This window comes from Mya arenaria, chromosome 8 (assembly GCF_026914265.1).
Source record: "Mya arenaria isolate MELC-2E11 chromosome 8, ASM2691426v1".
NCBI lineage: Eukaryota > Metazoa > Mollusca > Bivalvia > Myida > Myidae > Mya > Mya arenaria.
The window spans coordinates 16,837,868-16,859,332 of NC_069129.1; the positions used below are offsets into that span (position 1 = coordinate 16,837,868).

At 34.9% G+C, this 21,465-nt stretch overlaps 2 protein-coding genes across 7 annotated transcripts in view; both read left to right on the forward strand.

Moving 5' to 3' along the window:
- Window positions 1–6,309, forward strand: part of LOC128243245 (uncharacterized) — a 37,047-nt gene extending 30,738 nt beyond the window's left edge. For all 3 annotated transcript variants that reach the window (XM_052960868.1, XM_052960870.1, XM_052960869.1), the window contains 3 exons: window positions 3,454–3,615; window positions 4,704–4,820; window positions 5,440–6,309. In XM_052960868.1, the coding sequence (XP_052816828.1) occupies window positions 3,502–3,615; window positions 4,704–4,820; window positions 5,440–5,514 (306 nt within the window). In that variant the 5' untranslated portion in view covers window positions 3,454–3,501 and the 3' untranslated portion in view covers window positions 5,515–6,309. The remainder of the gene's footprint in view (window positions 1–3,453; window positions 3,616–4,703; window positions 4,821–5,439) is intronic.
- Window positions 6,310–9,296: 2,987 nt separating this feature from the next.
- On the forward strand, window positions 9,297–19,793 carry LOC128242309 (uncharacterized). 4 transcript variants are annotated; one of them, XM_052959411.1, is made up of 4 exons: window positions 9,297–9,514; window positions 11,806–12,368; window positions 12,526–12,744; window positions 13,278–19,793. In XM_052959411.1, the coding sequence occupies exon 4, from the start codon at window positions 13,314–13,316 to the stop codon at window positions 17,463–17,465; it is 4,152 nt and encodes a 1,383-aa protein (XP_052815371.1). In that variant the 5' UTR covers window positions 9,297–9,514; window positions 11,806–12,368; window positions 12,526–12,744; window positions 13,278–13,313; the 3' UTR covers window positions 17,466–19,793. The 4 variants fall into 3 exon arrangements, with proteins under 4 accessions (XP_052815371.1, XP_052815372.1, XP_052815369.1 ...); XM_052959409.1 differs by having other exon boundaries at window positions 12,526–19,793; XM_052959410.1 differs by having other exon boundaries at window positions 11,806–12,212; window positions 12,526–19,793.
- Window positions 19,794–21,465: the final 1,672 nt, after the last annotated feature.

A 21,465-nucleotide genomic window follows, 5' to 3' on the forward strand; every position in this document is an offset into this window, starting at 1 on the left:
AAGTCTTTAACCTTGGTATACATGTGCACTTTCCAAGATCAGTAGATGACCCCTCTTATTGTTTGGGTCATTAGGTCAAATGTCAAGGTCATATGACATTTTCATAAATAAAAGTCGTGGTGACCTTTATAAGAACAAATTTGAGCTCTCACGGAATTTTAGTGTATTTCTTTATATTATTTTCGACCCTGTATTTTCCCTGTAAGACGTGTTTTACAGCTGACAGAAATATGATTCATGTTCCATTAAATGTGTCTTTGTAAGGAGATTGAGTAAATATACAAAATAACAATATTCCGTGAGAAGAGGGCAAATATAAATACTGCCATAAGACAGGCAACCTTTGTAATGTTGGTCAATATTGTGAATTACCTTTTCAAATACCTCAGCTATGTTTTCATTTAGACGATGGAAATATGTATCCAATTACTTAGATCAATGCTTTTTTACGTAAATATTTAGGTCATTCAGATTGTATGTGACATTTGTTGATATAAAAAGTCTTAAAGGTACTCTTTCACTGTTTTTTTACTGGCATTTTTTTTTAAATCAAAATGTTAAAATTGTTTTTTCCTCCTTTTATTAACAGAACACTTAACAGAGTCTGGCAAATACTCATCAACACAGAATGTTGTAAGTTTAAGCCTAAACTCATTTTACTTGCAATGGCGTCTATACTTACGATTTTTGGCAAAATATATATTTTTTTGCATTGCATTTTCAAATATGGTTAACAATAGCGTTCTCACTTGAATTTTTCATGATGTTTTATCATTGTAACAACAACAAAACAACAACAACAACATGCATTGGTGAAATTAATCTGAACAGCATAAAGCATGACGTTAGAGGGGGGTGTAGCTAATGGATGGGTGCGCTAGATTCGCTTGTGTATATAAAAATATTTTATATATAGCATTTTAATGATTCAAATTAAGAATAGATATATCCGTAAAAATGTTTAATATAACAAATCATAATGACAATTATATTCCATGGTAACTGTATTCATGTATAAACGTAGCATAATGTTTACTTTTTACACAAACTCAATGTTCCCGATGTCTTACCTTATAGAAAGTGGACGAGTCACTTTAAACTTGGGGATTGTCAAAGTTTATTTTACTTATCACAAAACAGTTTGCGGCTATCATTGAAAACTGGGTACTTGATGTGTTTTCTATCTATTTAGTATTTTAAAGCGATGAAAAATTCAATAGGAGCCGTGTATAATTTCTTCAACGGAATCTACTAAAAGATGAAAAGATTCGAAATTCAAAGTGTTTATTTTTCAAAGTGGGTGTACAAAAACATTAAAGGAAAACTCTGCCAATGAAAATAAGCTTTATTGCCTTTCGTTATTGCTTTTCGAGTGCAGTGTATATTCCTATACATGCTTTTGAATATTTGTTATCTGTTATCGTTAATTCAAACTCTTTCCGAAGAAGATAATGAAGATATTTCGCCATAGTTTATATGGATCATTCACAATTTTAATTTTATGAACTTTAGAAAATTGGTATTTTGTTTGAAAATGTGCAACCGGTAAAGAAAGTTATTCATGCTATTGTTACCCCCCCCCCCCCCCCCCCCCCCCATTGAGTATTAGTTTAAAGCTGCACTCTCATAAATTTACATTTTTTACCCTTTTGTCTCAGAATCAGCTCATTTTGGCATCATGAGTGCCTTCAATTCAGTCATATAATATAACTCGACACAATAGAACACATCTTAATCGATTGGTAAACTGCCCAAAAGTATTTTTTCTTAAAGCTTTAGTAACGCTTTTAGCCATGAAACATTTATTTTCAAACCTGAACATAAAAACTGCGTTCTACGTTCTACTCTTTTGTCGGCAGTTTTTTATCACTGGTTTCCAGACATTTACGCAAAAATTGGCTCATTACAAGTCAAAAAATATATAAACGTTTTCAAAACAATCAATTTGTGATCTTGCAGCTTTAACAGGCTTGTACTAATATGCCATTATAACAATGGGCGCTGACAGAATTGTCTAAATACGAATTTTATATTAAGTATAAGTTTGTTTAATACCCTTCTTTATGTACGTGTATACGTTTATGACTAACCCCGATGTACATGTTGTTAAGCTGTATATGCATAAGTCTAAATAAAACGTATGCTATATTACAAAATCTAAAACAACAACAACGTTGATGCGCTTTTTAAGGTTAAACATCAAATGAAAAAGCGAATACAGACTTCTTTCTTCTATCACGCTATGATGTATATATCTGTAAATAATTACTTTCAGGAATTCGTTTACTGGTTCCATTTTACTTTCTTAGAACTGTGCACATGTTGAGATTGTGTGCAGGTGTTGAGGTTTTGATGTCATAGGTAAACGTAATGATTAACAGATGTGGTTATAGGGGACTTCCTGAATACATGTATCTTAATTATTTTTCCGCGTTTACATATGCAAATGACAACTTATAATTACATAGTTTACTCAATCATTATTAATTCACGAAATACGTCCGCTATATTTAACATTTTTATAAAACCGCTGTAAAAAATACTCTTTGGTTACCCGGCCGGGTCTCTTTCGAAACCATTTTTGCTTTAAAAAGAGCATTTCATGTAAGTGTGAATGTTAAAAGTGAAGCTTGATTAGTTTCATTATCGTTACGTTTTCTTCTTTTTAATTTACTGTCTATAAAGAGAACGTAGACCTAATGACATAAGCTTGTTTAATAGCAATATAAGTTCAGATTATGTAACACAGATGGGACATTTCTAACTAAATTATGTTTTAGTATTCGTATATTGTTGGTTTTATTAGTGTTTGGCGCGAATATATCTTTACTAACCAGTGCGCATGGGCGGACCGCCAAATATCCCTATTAACGAAAATCAATTTATGACTTAATGGGACTTAAGCGGTAGTATGTGTTAGATACCTTCAATATGTAAAAATAAGATGACATGAATTAAATATTAATGTTTAAGAATGGGCGGAGTAAACGTAGTGAACAAGTCCATCTTAATCATTAAGATTTTAATTCAGGGCATCGTAATGACTTAGAATACAACCTCATTGGCGTACACAATGTTATCGCAAAATCCCACGCAATGATTGTGTATCGGATGAGTGGCAGTGGGCGGACCTTAAACACCCGGGAAACTTGAAATTTTAAATGATGTACTTAACGAATGCCTATCTCATGCAAGTTAAATGGTTGTAATTGTAGGTTTTATTCTAAACGTAAATCAAACCCGTCCGGTGATCCCATATAACGGAGACATGCGGCCACTAACCTATTTTGTTGAAAATAATTGGGTTTCAACAGATTAACCGGATTCACCACCGCCTGTTTATTTGACCTTATTTGGGTTGTGTTTGTGTGGAAGGTCAACCTATTCGATCAGATTCTTTATAAACGGTCAGCTGTAAATGGTTTAAGCACCTTTTTGCTCTTCTATTTCCAGATCCCTTTTAATTGAGCACCACTCCCGCCCCCGCTGCCGTCGAATAACATGGCTAAAAACAAGCCAAAATCACAGAGCCAGAAGAGCAAGAAGCAGAAGGCGTTCGTTGTTAACTCAGTGAAGAAGGCAAAAACGAAACCAATAGCAACCAACTTGAAGAAAGTAAGCCTGTTTCCCTCCCTGCTTTCATCCTTGATTTGTCTTACACGCACACGTGGATTCTATCCAGATGAATTAGATTGTTTTACCCTTTGCTTTTGTTAGCCCTTTTATCTTGCTGTCGATTGATTGTAATATTTATTACATCATCAAGAACAAAAAACATTCGAGGAGTGCGAGCAAAAAGGGTCTATCTGCCTTGTTATATAATGTCTCTTAGAACCATTTCGCTTACACCGTTCGAATTGTTCTTGCTACTCGCTAATTCATATGTTGTGGGTGTTAGACTGACGTAGTATGGATGCAGTTTCGATTGGATTCTGGGCCCACTTATTTCACTTATGTCTCTTATGTCGCTTATGTCACTGATTTCAATGATGTTGATTATGTCACTGATGTCGCTTATGTCACTTATGTCGCTTATGTCACTGATGTCGATTATGTCACTGATGTCGTTTATATAAATGTCACTGATGTCGCTTATGTCACTGATGTCGCTTATGTCATTGGTGTCGCTTATCTCACTGATGTAGCTTATGTCAGTGATGTCGATTATGTCATTGGTGTCGCTTAAGTCAGTGATGTCGATTATGTCATTGGTGTTCGTTATGTCAATAATGTGGATTATGTCAGTGATGTCGATTATGTCATTGGTGTCCCTTATGTCAGTGATGTCGATTATGTCATTGCTGTCGCTTATGTCACTGATGTCGCTTATGTCACTCATGTCTTGGGTTTTAGAATTCAGTGTTCTTTACCATTTTTGCTCTCCTAAGAGCGATTTTACTGACCTGTCTAACAAACACTACATGGAATGCTCATAGTATTCATATTATATTTATAAAATTTACTAGTTGTAATGTAGGTGAATCCTGCACGATGTGAAATAATTAGTTTTAATCTTTGTTTATATTTTCATGAAAATGTGGTGATTTTTTTGTTTTGCGGAAATTAATGAGCATACGGCAGTAATGTTATAGAATGATAAATAATGGCGTGTTATATAGATTAAGAATGTTTCTTTGGAGGTCTACTCTATCTTACTTTGATTATACTCTCATGTGATATCAATTAAATTGTTTTGTTTTTAGATGAACCTTCAGTCAAAGGCAAAGACGGAGAAGGCTGACGAAAGTTTCCGCTCCATCCGGAAGGAGCTGACAGAAGCGGCTAAAACTTCGTCACAAAAACCGAAACAGTCACCAAAGGTAACTGGTGTATGGCATAGTTGGTTTGGGTTGAAGGAGTTCTCTCCCATGCCGTTAGCTGGTACCTCACATTCTAGCTTGCGATGACATGTTTGCGTTCTTCCCACACTTAACGATAAGCTTTTTTTATTTATATCAATGATATTGGATCAATTCAAATAAATTAATCAATGTAAATCATGTGCTGCATGAATCGACTTACATGCTACATAATTTTCTATTTTAAGTTTCGATATTTCGAAAGTTTTGCTATGTAAAAGTTAGATGAATTGAAGTAAATTATTAATGAATAAGAATAGGCGGGATAAGCGTCATCAAACTGACTAAGAATACAACCTCATTGGCTGATGCATCGATAACGCAAAATCTGACACAACAGTGACCGTAGGCGGACTTTTAATCACCCGCGATAGGTGAAATTCTTAATGATCTAGTTTAATACTTAATGAATGTCTATCTGTAAATTCATTGGCTGAAAATGTAGGTTGTAATTCTAATTTGTGATATGATTTATTAACTAGGGTTGGGTTGAGTGTGGTGTGCTTAAGTGTCATATCGGCGTTCATTTTCCAGTCAACAGCAAGATATTTACGAAACATGCATTTGATGAATTTTTCAGGCACAGAAACTGCCAAAGAAGGACGTGGAAGCTGTTGATATGGATATTGCTGCCGAAAGCTTCTCCAAGTTGTGAAGCACGCGTGAAATAACATTTATTAACTATATAATAGCCAACTTTTTAAAAAAATGAATATTTCCGTATGGATTGGAATGTTGCTGGTGAATGAAAAAAACTGGAACATCTATGCGTTTGAGAGTGGAGAAATAAGCATAAAGAACATACGTTATACTAAAACTGTGCATAACAAAATATACCTGTTCGGAAATATCTCCTGAAATTGCATTTGTTAAAGAATACTTAATTCTGAAAATTCTCACAAGCTGTTAAGGAGGACATCTCTGTATTACAGTTACATTTATGGCAAGTAGTTGAGGTTAATAATAAGTTATCATGGAAAGGCTTGACGTTATTTTATACTAATTTAATATAAGGCACAGTTTCTTTTTTTCCGTATAGTTGATATTGATGGTGTTTGTTTTTATCAAAATGTTCTCTACTTGTAAAGTAAACTTTGATTGTGTACCCTTATAAAATGTGTTTGAGACGAAACTGTTTGCTTGTATTGTTTTTGATGTTTTTACTGCTTTTGATACTGTCTTAAAACGAAATTGAGTATGTAAACTACACTCTTCAAAATTGATAAAGAGTCATTAAAACGACTGTTTTTTTTTACTTTTATACATAAACTGTCTACATGAAATCGTAGCTAGGTCCCTTTATACTGTAATGACCGACTGTGTTTCTCAGCTTTTGTCTGCAATCAGTATGTTCTATATCAGTGAATGAACCATTGACTGTTTAGATGATCAATAAATAATTTTGCAGAGTGTATTATCATACCAAATTCATTGGAAATAAATAAATAAAAAACAATCCATATGTTAGTTGATCTTGTCGAAAAGAGTTGGTTTGCCTGAGGCTCTTTTTGTCCCAGTGAATAGGCAAAGAAGGAACTTATGAACCTACTGTGTAACATATCTTTGATGAAGATTATTCTATTCGTGTATGTGCTTAAATAGCTATTGTTAACGAGTGTTTACCAGTGAATTATAATTCAGAAATTACAAACCCTCTCCACCCAATAAACGCATACTCCTTATTTCCAAAAAGTTCCAATTCAGGGTTTTTGTGAAATAGTGAAGTTTAATGTTATTTCATTTATAACAGAAATCAGCTTTTTGATTTGACATTCGCAGTACATGAAGAAAATTAAGTAATAGAGGGGAGGTAAATATGGCGGTTTTGAGCTCAACTGATCACGGGGTTGATTCCCCTTCATGCCTGTGACTAACAAACTCATTTTATTTGACCCATAAATAAATCTAATTTTTATAGCAAAAAATATACTCCAGTTATTGCTTAAAACATTGAGTTTATACATTTTTTTGCAGTTAATGTTTTCCTTGAGAATTGCTGATGTTATGTTCCTATATGGGAAAAAACTGTTGTGAAATCCTGTTAAACGCATGAATAGATAACATCCATTCTGTATTGTCGTGAAATACTCTACTTTCTCTACCTGCAAGGTAACTATCTTTGCCTGGTACATGCTCAGCTGTTAGCCACATATTATGCTCACAGGCATATTCCCAAATTACACGTGCAATATCATTGCATTGTTTTGATCGGATACCCCCATGTGATTGATGCATGCAACTGCCGTAGAATTTTCAACTCTTACTCTGATGTGCTTATCTTTTAGGCGCAATGTATAAGCCTTTAACCCAAGTATCACAGCGTTTAGTTCTAAATTATTGATATTGTCTTTAAAAGAAGCTTGAGCTACAGTCCACTGGCCACCTGTACTGTTATCTTTACATACTGCCCCCATCCGTTTGAAGAGGCATCGGTTGTCAGTGAGATCACTGGAATGTCCATGTAAAGAGGCGCCTCGCTGTACTTGACAGCTCATAACCACCAGTCTAGATCATTCAGAAATTCAGCACTTAAATTCATCTGGGAATCAAAATTGCCTTTATTATATTTCAAAGCACTTGTTTTATCCTGTTCTAAATATTTTGTGTAAAGTATCTCATAAGGTATTGCAATATTATACGAAATCATTTTCAATAAAGCTGACCTCTCCATATAAATCTCAAATAATTCCTAAATTCCTCGGATACGTTCACGGTATAATATGCATCTTTTAAATATCGACTCCAGAAACAACCAGGTGTTATAAGCCGCATAGCCGCATGTAAACTTTCCATTTCAAAATGTATGTACTCGATTGACTCATTAAGAGATTTTAAGTTTAATATCACTCTGTATGAACCATTAGATTTTGGCCGTAAAAACACTGCCGAGATAAATTCCGCCACCATAATGCTCTGCAGTCTCTATTACGCCTTAAAGTAAAATACTCTCTGTTTCTCCATCCAGCACTAGTGTCTTTTTTTGAATTTAATTTAGTTTCACGTACACGAGACTGATTTGGCCTGTCAATAAAGTCTATGGTACAGCAGTGAAAAGTGTCTAAAATATTATTGTTAGTGGTCAGTTGTTCACATTGGGTACCGAAATGCTTTCGTCTGCCTGCTTATTTAATGGCATGTTGTTTGGGAGTCGCACTGAACTGTCCCCTGTGCGATCCTCTTCGGGGATATCCCCTCCCCCTCTGTGTTTGAGGATAACGCGGTGGATACGATCGTTATCCTAAAAAAGAACCTGATTTCCGGAAGGCACGGTGTTTCGTGTAATGTGTCTGTCTGAATTTCCCTGCACGTACTTTAAATCCAATTTTGTTTGGTTCAGTTAACGATTCCAGCTGATCAATGATATTGTCCCCGAATAACATCTGTGTGACAGGATTCGTAATGGAACATTTGGCCTGATATTCCTCGTTCAAGTCGCGCTTGTTTTATTCCCGCCTGCAGTCATTAGCATCTGCATTTCCCACGGCAGTCAATACTTTGGCATCCACCGATTTTGTAACAAGTTCATCAAAATTCACACTCTCCTGGCAATCCCGTCCTGCAACCAAACTATCAATCACCTGCATGATCGGCACCATAGCTCTGAGTGCGAACTGCTGGATCTTTTGAAGCATTACGTCTTAAGAACGCGTTTTCGCTTCAATTATTCTCCATATTTCAGGATTTACTTGAGGGGGATTCAACTTCGTGACGTTTTCTGCCACGGGGTTCTTATCTGCCAAATCACTCCGTTTTTTGTCTTGCATTTTCTTGTCAATGATATTGTTTGTCAAACAGGCCAAATGTCCCGAAACTGGTGAGCCTTTAGCTTCACTCAATGACAAAGCCGCGCAATGCACTCAAATATAACAGCCACCGTAACTGGCTGGCTGCAGCTGGCCTGGTCAGCGACATCAGGCGTTGGCATTGAGGAAGACTCATCTTCACTCTCATCGCATGATTCATGCATTTGTTTGCGAAGTCAATCTACGTCTGGCTTCAAATGCGCGAAAAATTGCATCATCTCTTGCATTTATGCGACGACCTAGTTAAGTTATATGTTATGCGATTTACAAAAACAATAAAGAAACTATGTATTTTCTCCTATAATTAGTTAGACATAAACGTGACTGAACTTTGAGCTTAAACATGTTAGTCGTCTTTAAGTTATAGCAGTTTGAGTTTTAATAATAAAACATTAATTGGTTGTTGGTAAAATTCCTGTAATTTGTAATTATTTCTTTAGAAATCGACAGTTAAGCAGCATATCGTTTCTACAATTGAAAGTTAACACACACATGTAAGTACGAAACCTAGTTGATCATAAATCTATTTTGAGCTGTCTAATTACATTTTTAATCAATATAGTCTTTACAAATATTGTCATTGAAATTGATATAGCCGTAACTTGAAACGTGATACTACAAGGGGGATCGAAACTAGTCTAAAATGGCGAACGTTCAGGTAAAGGACATCCGAAAAGATAAACGTAAACAGAATTATGATTCATGTAAGGCTGCTCTTGATCAAACAGGCGAGGCCTTGTTGCCTTTTACGGAGGACAAGCTCAAGGATTTACATCAGCAAATCTCACTACAAGTCGGAAATCAACCTGTTTGTCACCAGCAATGCAGTAAGGTTATGCGAGATGTCAACAGGTAAGACTTTTTGCATTGCTCTATTGTGTACATCTCTACGGTTATATGATACAAATATTGACTAGGGAGCCAACGAAAATGATCTGATATTTAATGGCAGAAAACCATAAAAAATTATTTATTTAATAACACAGGGTTATTTGTATATCTTAATTCACCATGGATTCTTACGAACACAAATAATCAGCAAAAGTCTTCTTTGACTGATATAATTTCTTGGAAAACGTCCATTTATACGTACATTGGAAGTAGTACGGAAATGACGTAACTTGATTTGTACCAGCTTTGTTTGTAATTGCTGAGATGTATATCAATGAGGTGCTATTTATAGATTATGAATGTTAGAAGGGAAAACCCCAATCCCATGATATATGAGATATAGTGCCGATTGCTCTGAAGTTACTGAAAGTTATAAACCTTCGTAACGTCATCGTTGTTAAATTTTAAATATTTACTAGTGTGAAAGGAAACACTTGTAATTTTCGTTTTTTTTCGAACAAGGTTCCCCACGGAGATGGAAGGGGATTATAGGAATGCACTTCGTCCGTCTGTCAGTCTGTCTGTCTGTCCGTCTGTCCGTCTGGCTGTAACATTTCGTATCCGGACTATAACTTACATGGATGGATTACCATATTACTTGGTACAAATGTTGCCCTCATTGATACGATGTGCAGTGACCTTGACCCGGGTCCATACCTCAAAGGTCAAGGTCACACGGGACATTTAAAGGTCAGAGTACACATGCTCGTGTCCGCGCTATAACTTACTTATGCATTGATGGATTACCATATTTCTTGGTACAAATGTTGTCCTCATTGATATGATGTGCAGTGACCTTGTATAGATAAATTCACGTTTAAAGTTAACAACGGTAGCGTTAACAACGTTGTTAACTAAACCAGTTCTGAACAATCCGCCCATTTATCACATGCTTACCCTTGTTTTCCGTGTAATATACCCATTACGAATATTTTTATCTTACACATGTGTAAGATAACATATCAGACATTTCTATTGGCTAGACTAATCACACGCGACCTAGATATCCCTCCGCATTGTTTGTAAACAAAATGGTTTAAACGCCAACAAATACTAACCTCAATAATGAAGCGGAAGGACTTCCGGGAGACAAATGGCTTACGAATCATAGTGCCAGAAAGCATCTTGTTCGAAAACTTTCTGATAACAATGTTCCGCCAACCAGATAATGCAGATTACTAGTCACAGAAATATCCAGTCAGTCAACAAATACAGCCACATTAGTGACAAACAACACGAGAACATTTCAAACATCTCCATCTTAACAGGCAATATGCGACCAATGCCATAAAATTTGCTTGCCAGTTTAATCAGCTGTCGGTTACCAAAACACAAATACGAATTCCGCAGCACAGGTTTCTCATCACACGTACGTCCCAAGACGGTAAGAACAGCTTGTTCTCTGGAAACATTCTTGATGGAACTTTTTCAACATCAACATCCATGCAGTGCAGAGTAAGGCTTCGTCGTAATCATCTGCATGTTGTTAAAATCCATGTCCACTAAGAAAACGCAGTCATCGTCATCGTAGAAAGCGACAGCGAATAACTTTTAAATCCGTGCACACAGTAGAACTTGACAGACGATGTAGGTCACATAAACCGCGTAAAAGCATGTACTCTCAGTGTGACGTCATCAAGTTGTGTACTTATTGTGTTTTAATGGTTAAAATTGTTCGTTATTCATGTTGTTCGATATTTTACTACACATGTTTATACTTGTGACTTGTTCAGCGCTTTATCAGAATAAAAACTTGATAACTGCTAGCTGTTTTTGTCATTTTCATTTGGAACTATTTATATGGCGCATCGTTGACATTCCACTCAGTGTACTTTGGCTGTCAAACAATGGGTTTAGAAAGTGGAATGTGGAACTAAATTGGTAATAAAAACACCGTTTTAAGCATGTGATAAAAAAGATCTGACACTCGTTGTCATTTTATACAAGATTTTTATTAAACTCGTCCATGAAAGTTGTTAGTAAGCTCGCCAGAGGCTCGCTTACTAACAAATTTCATGAACTCGTTTAATAAAATCTTGTATTAAATGACAACTCGTGTCAGATCCTATATATCTTGCTTCACCGAATGTGTTCTTGAAAAATGAGAAACTGAATATTCATATCTTCTTTTAATTGCTTTTGCGCGGAGAAAAAGGGTAATCATAACATAAAAGTAAACAAAGCCGATACATTTTAAGCTTCCTTATTACCAGTAGTTTATGATATGTAATGAAAAACATTTGAATTTACAGATGGTGCATCACCTGTGGATTGTGGAGACAAGCGTTGTTACGTTTTCATACAAATCCGAGGGAACTGGTATGGCATAAGCTTCAATCATGGGAATGGCCAAAGCATCACATGAACCTAGTTGAAGTATATATGTGGCAAAATTGGGGTAAAGCTGATATGAATGCGAGTGATTTATCAGTGGCATTGACGGTGTGGAGAAAGTGTTCAGTCTTTCCTGCCACAATATTGCCTTTGGCTGATAAACTTAAAAAGAGCAGAAACAAGATAGCTCATGGAAAATCGCTAGATGAAAACGAAAAACAAACTGTATTTAATAACATAAAGCAGGTTATTCAACACGCAGATGTGGTTAAGTGCTTACAGAATCCCAACGAAATACTAAAAATTATCACCGACCTTGAAAATGGTAATCTTTTTAAATCTGAAAATCGTACTATTCATTGGATTTTCATTGCAGCGTGCATCATTGTGCCAATTGCACTGTTTCAACCAGGGATTATTATTTATTGTTTATCGATGATCTTCAGTAGACCACAAATCCAATCATCAATGGAAAAAACGGGTCAGGTTATTTTTCTTTACATCATTTCATTTACATTATCGAATTAATTCCTTAGATCATTTTAAAGTATAAACACAATCTTTTACACAAAGTTATGTATTAAAAGTATATTTTTCAACATTTAACGATAACAATAAAAATAAGTAACGTTTTACAGGCTGTCTGCAGGAGTATTCGCCTTTGCTTCCAACATCGCCGCTACTTGTAGATTATTTCAAACAGCATGGACCTCTCGTTGGCCGGGGATGGCTGTTTCAGTTATTGGATGAACATCTGAATAATACCAAGAAAAACGGCATTCTACTCGAAGCTGGGATGGGGTACGGGAAATCTGCTATTGCTGCTCACATTACATGTGCCAAAGAGGGTGATCAAGGTATGGAAATGAGGAAACGTCTTATTGCTTTTCATGTTTGTAAATTTGATGTCAAGAAAACACACCAGGCAGGAGTCTTCATTCAACGACTAGTTTCAATGATCTCAAACAATATTCCAGAATTTAACGATACTATTAACGACTGTTTACATTCCTTCAATACCGAGCAATGCGATTCCGACCCATTTGGTTGCATAGATGAATGTATCATTTTCCCCTTAAAACAAACGAATATATCCGATGAAAGAAAAGGAAACAGGCTTATTTTAATCGATGCTTTGGATGAATGCTATGGAACATTTTTGTTTGAAAAAAGTAACAAATTGTTCAATCTCATTGAACGCCGTGCACATATGCTGCCAAGTTGGATAAAGTTACTGGTAACGAGTAAAAGGCTATCACGTAATGAGAGACTTGAATATAATTTAGACAGAATTTACTTTCATAACCTTGAACCCCGGAATTTAAATGACATTGATCTATATTTCAACCAGTCTAATGCTTCTAGAGAAAAGAGCGTCACGTTTTTCCAGCTTGCCGTTAATGCAGATCCTACACAGCCAAACCAAATGAGCGATTTGAATAGCTATTATAGAGACCAGTTTGATAGATGGTATGACCACGGGTTTGATTTGTCAAAATCCATTTTGGAAGCGTTGTTGACAACCTCTCTTCAGAAATATCCGGACAATATAAGAAAAGTGATTTCATCAAATGTCGTCCACAGTGTATCACCTCCGATATTTGAAAAGGAGCTTTCCATTATACGACAGTTCACAGACAAAGTTAATGGCGAAATTGAGTTCAAACATTTTTCGTTAGTTATGTGGCTGCTAGAAAAGTGCCCCCGTGAGTACAGACTTTCCCTTTCTGATGGCCATCAAGCAAATGCGCATTATATTCTGTATGAACTAAACACATCTAATATAACTTTTGATGTCACAGATTTACTTTTACACATACATTATGCTAAAGCGGATTCAGGTCTACACGAAGAATTCATAAACATACCGAAACATGTCATCTTTAAAATGGAGGAGAAATTTCATGAAGGACCTGTGGTAAGAATAATTAAAAAAGGAAAAATGAAAGAAATACCGGAGGTATTGTTCCATCACTTTCCAGGGGGCAATCACTTTAGTGCTGAAAACATTTCAGTGGGGTTTATTGCTGCAGAAAACGGATATACTTACGCTTTAAAACAACTGGTAAATCACGATGCGGATATACACTTTCGCATGCCAACGTTTTCAAATATATTAACGATGCATGACGCTGTAGAGATAGCAACTAATTTTAAGCACTGGAATTATGGGTTGCTAGACATAGCAGCACAAAACGGACATACAGACACAGTCAAACTAATTTTACACGATGATTTATTCTCCTTTTATAAGTTACATGAACGAAACGGATTAAACCTCTCACCATGGCATCTTGCTTGCATGTTTAATCGTAGTGAAGTGGTTGAAGTGTTTTTGCAGTTCAATCGCTCATTTGTTGACTGGAAATGTTTGTACTTTGCAGCTGAAAAGGGCAATATTGTAATCGTAAAACTCCTTTTGGATGCAGGTATTTATGACGAATGTGTGTTATGCACAAATAAATTATACTGGATTCCAGATGGCACAGCTAGAGTACAAGGAAATATGATCCCTGAAAACGATTCGATGTACGTTCTCTTTGATGACTGGAGCGAATTGGCATGTGAATCCGCCTTACATGCAGCTATTCGACAAAATCACCTAAATGTTGTAAGGGAGTTGTTGAAGGACAGCCAGCATTCAACGCTTCATTGTTTTGACCGAGGGGGTCGCCCTGCTTTGATCGCTGCACTTCAAAATAATCGTACTGAAATGGTTAGACTTTTCCTTCAAGTGAGTAACGCGCACAGAATAAAAGTACAATGCCATAAAATGGCGGTGTTAGAAGACAATATACAAATACACAACATAGAATTGGTAAAAATGAACACTATGAAATGCAAAGCCGGACACGGTATTGAGCACGCCATTTCACCGATGCCTGTGGTATTACAAAACATATTTGATCATACAAAGTTTGACTTTAACCGAAGAGACGAAGACGATTGTTTACCAATCCATTATGCCGCCTGTGGAAACAACGTTGAATATCTTCAATTTTTACTGCAACGTCATGAGATGTTGTTTGAAACACTTATTTGCTTTAATAACACAAACGCCTTCCATTCAACGATTCACTGTAGAGCATTTGGTACCTTCATTTACTTTATTAATAATGACACGTTGTCTAAGTCCAGTTTTGGACAAAATTTTAAAGAATATGTGTTGTACCTGCTCAAACTGTTAAATAACCAAGAAGAATACGCAAATAACGCCACTGACAAAATATGGAGTGAAATGTTCAAACTTATGATTGAAAAGTTTCACGTTGATATTTCAATGATGGTAGATGATGACGGCAACAATATGCTTCATTACATCGTAAAGAACGGACATTTTAAATTACTTAAATATCTGGTAGCAAAGAAGCGCGATGCCACTTTGGAGTTATTGCACAGAAGTTCATTAAACGGAAAGTCACAAATTACATATTTAGCAAAATACATGGCTAAGCGCATGTATGTCCGAACTGGAATACCTTTATATACAAGTCCACATTCAAGCCCACATTCAGTTCAACAAGAACAGAAAAAGCTATCGTCGAGTGAATACTGTTTTTCACTAATATCGCGTTTTTTGAATCAATACGGGATGTTTAAAAGTGAAGACAAGATTACCATTATGCAACAATTACTTCGAAGAAAAAGTTATAATTTAGTTGACGTTTATCTTAAGTATATCATTCCAGTAGATGAATTATTCAAGACAACTGTGTTTGCTACTTTTCTGGACTTCGACAACACTGGGTATGTAACTACAAACTATCTGTCGTTTCTTCTTCATGACATCAAAATGCAACAGAAGATTGACTTTGAAAGATATGAATTTGTCCATTGTTCCACATGTCAAGATCTACGTTACAAATGCTTAGCACATCAGTTTACACGTAAAATTGCCCTTTTTCAAGGAAATTTGAATATCCATTTCGGTGAGGTACAGGAAATGATATATCGTAATGTATTTAAACGTATGATTGCATATACAGATACAAGTATCTTATCATCTTGTGTGGATCAACAGGGTTTGAATATTTTAGAGTTGGCTATAAACAGGAAATCCTTAATGTTGATGACATTGTTTAGGGACAAAGGTGTTCAAACTAAATCTCCTGAAGAACTCTTACTCCGCTCCTTTAAGGCGAACGATCATATTGAAAAAATACCAGTTACTTTATTGAATTCCACATCTCTGCAGTCGGTAGATCTGGTAGATATTCATTTCCATACACATGAACAAATCGTGCAAATATTTAACACAACTACGAAAAAGGGTAAACAAGGTAACGCCGAGTTATTGTCCCTTATGATGCAAAACGATATACACCTTCTTAACATTGCATGTGTTCTCCGGGAAAGACATGACCATTTTTACGCTAGTTTTATTGGTATATATAGCTCAAAACTATCGAAACTTTTTATTTGCATGGATCGTTCAGCGAACTTCTCTCTGATTCACGTGTTGGCTCTACATGGCTATTCGAACACTATTGAAAGATGCGTGAAGTACTTCGGAAGAAATATTCTTGACTGTTTAAATATTGATCATTTTACGCCATTATATTTGTCCAAAGTTTATGACAAGACAAATACAACATTTAACACTATTTTAGAAAACAGTCCCAATAAACATCTCACATTTCCTAGAAAACCAGCCGAAAAGCATTTTCTATATAACCTTGTTACCCAATTCTATTTTTCGAAAGGCGAACACCGAAAGGCACTGTGCTATTTGCGATATTTAAATAGACCAAAAATGAACATTTATAAAACTATAAAACAGTATAGGTGTTTTAAATCAATTACGCAATACATTATCACACCTAAATCCTATCAGCTATTTCTAAAAGATCTTAAGCTTAAACTGATTGAGCGTTCTTTAAACGAACTTCGCCAGTCGTTTTTAGACAAAATGAATGATTTGAAGGTATCCAATGCTCTTGTCTCTGTTCCAGTTAAGCAAGAAACACCTGTAAGCTTATCAAACATGATGAAACTCAAACGTTTCATATGCATTCACTATATGCATAATTATAAACAATGTTTAATTCGAAGAAATATAAAAGTTTTGTTACAAACCAAACCGGATGGTTTTACCTCTTTTGATAAGTATATCATCAGACTGACTCTTTCAAATCGGTTTGAATACATTTGTAAATATCACATGGACGATTATGAATCTGAAATGTTTCGCACAAAACAATCATCTCAGAGTTGCGTCACCAAACATTTATTCAAACGGTTTTGTATTGATCCAACGATATATTTTCAGAAATTTCTTTTAAGAAAAGAATACATACACTCGCCTGACTTTGAAACATCATTTTCCGGACAAAGATTTAGACAAGTATTCCGTAATACAAACGAGTTTAAGATTTTTTCCGATAATGAAGTATATAAATACAAATATATGGATGCTTTTAGATACTATCCAATTGTTAAATTTTCTTTTCAGTATAGTATAACAGATCACCATAAAAAGATATTTCCTAATTTTGAATATATTAACTCGTCTATGAGTAGTGAATTAGTACGCAATGCCTATACTAAGTTCAAAAACGCACAGGGCGGCGAATATTGATATTTTACTCTTAAAGGAAGGTGTTTCTCTTTTCGGTGTGGGCAAACTATATTTTCTGTTAATGTTGAATTCGTAAAAAACTTTAAAATCAAAATAATTCCTAGCCAAATCTAGCATATCGTTGTATTTTATGTAGATATGTGTTATATGATTAAACTATGTTTGCTGTCATCTGATGAGTGTCCTATCGTATGTGTTATTTATCATGATTATGTTTGCTGTCATCTGATGAGTGTCCTATCTCTTGTGTTATTTATCATGGTTTAACTATGTTTGCTATCAACCGATAAGTGTCCTATCATATGTGTTATTAATGATGATTACAGATGCACTATTACTCCCAATAAGAATTACCATCTTAAATACAATCGTTTTAATTTACCAAAAAAGGTTTGTAAATGTCAAAACAATGGTTCTTATGAAGGACACTGCGTTTAATTTGAAAGAAAGGTGTAGAAAACACGGTATTTGTCCATATGTGCATGATTTCGTAATAACTAAAAGGTTTATCACTCAAACTTTATGTTTGTTATACATGTGTTTGAATTGATTTTGAATAAAAGTGTCACTTTAAATTATGTCTGCTGTCATCTTAATCGTGTCCTATCTTTGCTGTCACTGATGAGTGTCCTTTATCGTATGTGTTATTCATCATGATTAACTATGTTCGCTGTCATCTGATGAGTTTTCTATCTCATGTGTTATCTATCCTGATTAAACTATGTTTTCTGTCATCTAATGAGTGTCCTATCTCATATGCTAATTATCATGATTAAACTATGTTTTTTGTCATCTAATGAGTGTCCTATATCATGTGCTATTTATCATGATTAAATTATGTTTTCGGTCATCTAATGAGTGTCCTATCGTATGTGTTATTTATCCTGATTAAACTATGTTTTCTGTCATCTAATGAGTGTCCTATCATATGTGTTATTTATCATGATTAAACTATGTTTACTGTCATCTAATAAATGTCCTATCTCACGATATTTCATCATGATTAGACTATGTTTACTGTCATTCTATGAGTGTCCTACCTCATTTGTTATTGCTCATGATTAAACTATGTTTGCTGTCATCTGATGAGTGTCCTATCTCATGTGCTTTTTGTCATGATTAAACTATGCTTGCTGTCATCTGATGAGTGTCCTATCTCATGTGCTATTTATCATTATTTAACTATTTTTGCGGCCATCTGATGGATCTTACGGTTATTCATCATGATTAAACTATGTTTACTGTCATCTTATGAGTGTCTTACCTCATTTGTTATTTATCATGATTAAACTAGGTTTGCTGTCAACTGATAAATGTCCTTTCACGTGTGCTATTTGTCATGATTAAACTATGTTTGCTATCATCTGACGAGTGCCCTATCTCATGTGTTATTTATCATGATTAAATTATGTTTGCTGTCATCTGGTGAGTGTTCTATCGAATGTGTTATTTATCATGATTAAACTATGTTTGCTGTTATCTGACGAGTGTTCTATCTCATGTGTTATTTATCATGATTAAACTATGTTTGCTGTCATCTGATGAGTGTTCCACCTCATTTGATATTGATCATGATTAAACTATGTTTGCTGTTATCTGATGAGTGTCCTTCCTCATGTGTTGTTTATCATGATTAATCTTTGTTTCCTGTCATCAGATGTGTGTTCTTTCTTAAGATTTTTTTACCATGATTAAACATGTTTATATTGTTGTCAACTGATAAGTGTCCTATCTTACGATTTATTTATCATTAGTAAACTATGTTTGCTTTCAACTGTAAGTGTCCTATCTTACGAGTAATATATCATGATTCTACTATGTTTGCTGTCAACTTATAAGTGTCTTACCTTATTTGTTATTTACCGTGATTAAGGTATGTTATGAGGAATGTCCTATATCATGTGTTATTCATCACGATTAAACTATGTTTGCTGTCATTTGATAAGTGTGCTATTGTATGTGTTATTTATCATGATTTATCTATGTTTGCTGTACTTATGTATTTCCTATCTTACGAGTTATTTATCATGATTAAACTATGTTTACTGTTAACTAATGAGTGTCCTATCTTACGAGTTATTTATCATGATTAAACTATGTTTACTGTTAACTAATGAGTGTCCTATCTTACGAGTTATTTATCATGATTAAACTATGTTTACTGTTAACTAATGAGTGTCCTATCTTACGAGTTATTTATCATGATTAAACTATGTTTACTGTTAACTAATGAGTGTCCTATCTTACGAGTTATTTATCATGATTAAACTATGTTTACTGTTAACTAATGAGTGTCCTATCTTACGAGTTATTTATCTTGATTAAGCTATGCTTGCAGACTTCAGATGAGTGTCCTTAACTGTAATTTTTATCCTGTCACTTGCATACAAATCGGTCACATAACAAGATACCATGTAAATTTTAATTTATTAGGATAGTTGACCACGTCATGATTATCTACAGGCAGTTGGTCATGTGACCGCAAAAAACATACAATTTTTCCATTCTGAAATGTCAGAGTAAAAGCAAAATAATGCTTGAACAGTATGTTATCAAACGTCCGCCAACAACCGACCTAAACAATCACTCACCCGATTAGTTCTTTCAATCTGCATAGTAATGACACTGGCAAAGAAAATCGGCCAGAAAATCTACATGCGCACTTACCTAACCCGCACATGCTGAAAATTGTGCAGCATTCAACGATAGTTAACTCCATTTCTGTGGTGAATGACGAAATCTCACATACAACTGAAATGAATTTTCTTTCGTTGGGACGTTCTAAACATCCAACAGTTTATTCTTTAATATCAACATAAATTAAATCCAGTAAACATTTGTTTGTAAACACTCGTGATCTTGAACCAATCCACTATATTTCTTACAAACTAAGAAAAAATACAACACAGTTGCGATTTGCGATTGACGCATATATTGTGACGACACGAATTAGAGTACAAAATGACATAAACAGCTTGAAAATTGATAACGTAAGCAATAACCATTCCCGAAAAAAAACTATATAGCAATTAGAATGATATTCCGATCTTGGTCGACTCACCGAGGCAAAACTTAGATAAAAAAGGCCGTCTTTTGAGGGAAAACACAGAAACCTCTGCCCGTTTGTCACCAGAGATACTGGAATATTAATTACCACTTGATGTCTGGCCACTTCCGTAACCTCCCTAGCAACAATGTATTGAACAATCATCGTATAATGTATTTATTTATGATATGAAACAGTATTGAGTTTGTATTATTGGGTAACATGAGTAATCAGAAATACGTTAATAAGGTAATTTTGAAATTAAAAGCCTACTTAAAGAGTCTTAAAGAGTCTTCAACATAGCCATTATTTGCTGCATCGGTCTTCCAACGACCAGACATCTTTCAGACATTTTTACTGCATTTGCATTAGAATTTGCACCGCTCGTTCGCAGTGAATGAGTGCTCAAGTTTAAATCTGGACCTACTCACTTCAATTTGTCAACAATACATTTTTCTGTTCTTGTATAACTTAACTTTTCGTTCTTATGAATAAGAGCTGAAACATACTTGGAACGAAATGCTGGATTAACAAAAACTCATCGGATTTTACAGTCAAACTGACTGCTGTCATATACCTTTGTCAAATCCCGTATGGAGTTGCAATCTTTTGTACCTTTTGCTATAATGAATTCAAACCCTTTTCCTGTACATATCAGTTTTGCTCTTTTAACAGATATCACAATATAATCAGATTTAAACTGTACATTATAACAATGCAAATTGCAGACTTCATTCATGCGCATAAAACCGGCGTAACCCAACATAATCATTGCGAGGTCCCTTAGATAAACAAGTAGAAAATTGCTGCAAATGCAGCAAGGAGAGTACATGGTGGAAAACGAATTCGTTTGATTTGTTTAAATCGGAAATGGTTATCAATGTGTTATGAAGTATAAGTACTGTAGGTATAGTAGTTGTATGATAAAGTATTGATATAAAGGAGCCTAGTACA

What these genes read in the sequence shown, in the direction of transcription:
- LOC128242309 (XM_052959409.1), top strand. Translation starts at nt 9,306, where the DNA reads ATGGCGAACGTTCAGGTAAAGGACATCCGAAAAGATAAACGTAAACAG. An exon ending in GTTATGCGAGATGTCAACAG is followed by an intron (nt 9,515 to 11,805) that starts GTAAGACTTTTT and finishes TTGAATTTACAG; the next exon opens with ATGGTGCATCACCTGTGGAT. An exon ending in ATCATCAATGGAAAAAACGG is followed by an intron (nt 12,369 to 12,525) that starts GTCAGGTTATTT and finishes AACGTTTTACAG; the next exon opens with GCTGTCTGCAGGAGTATTCG.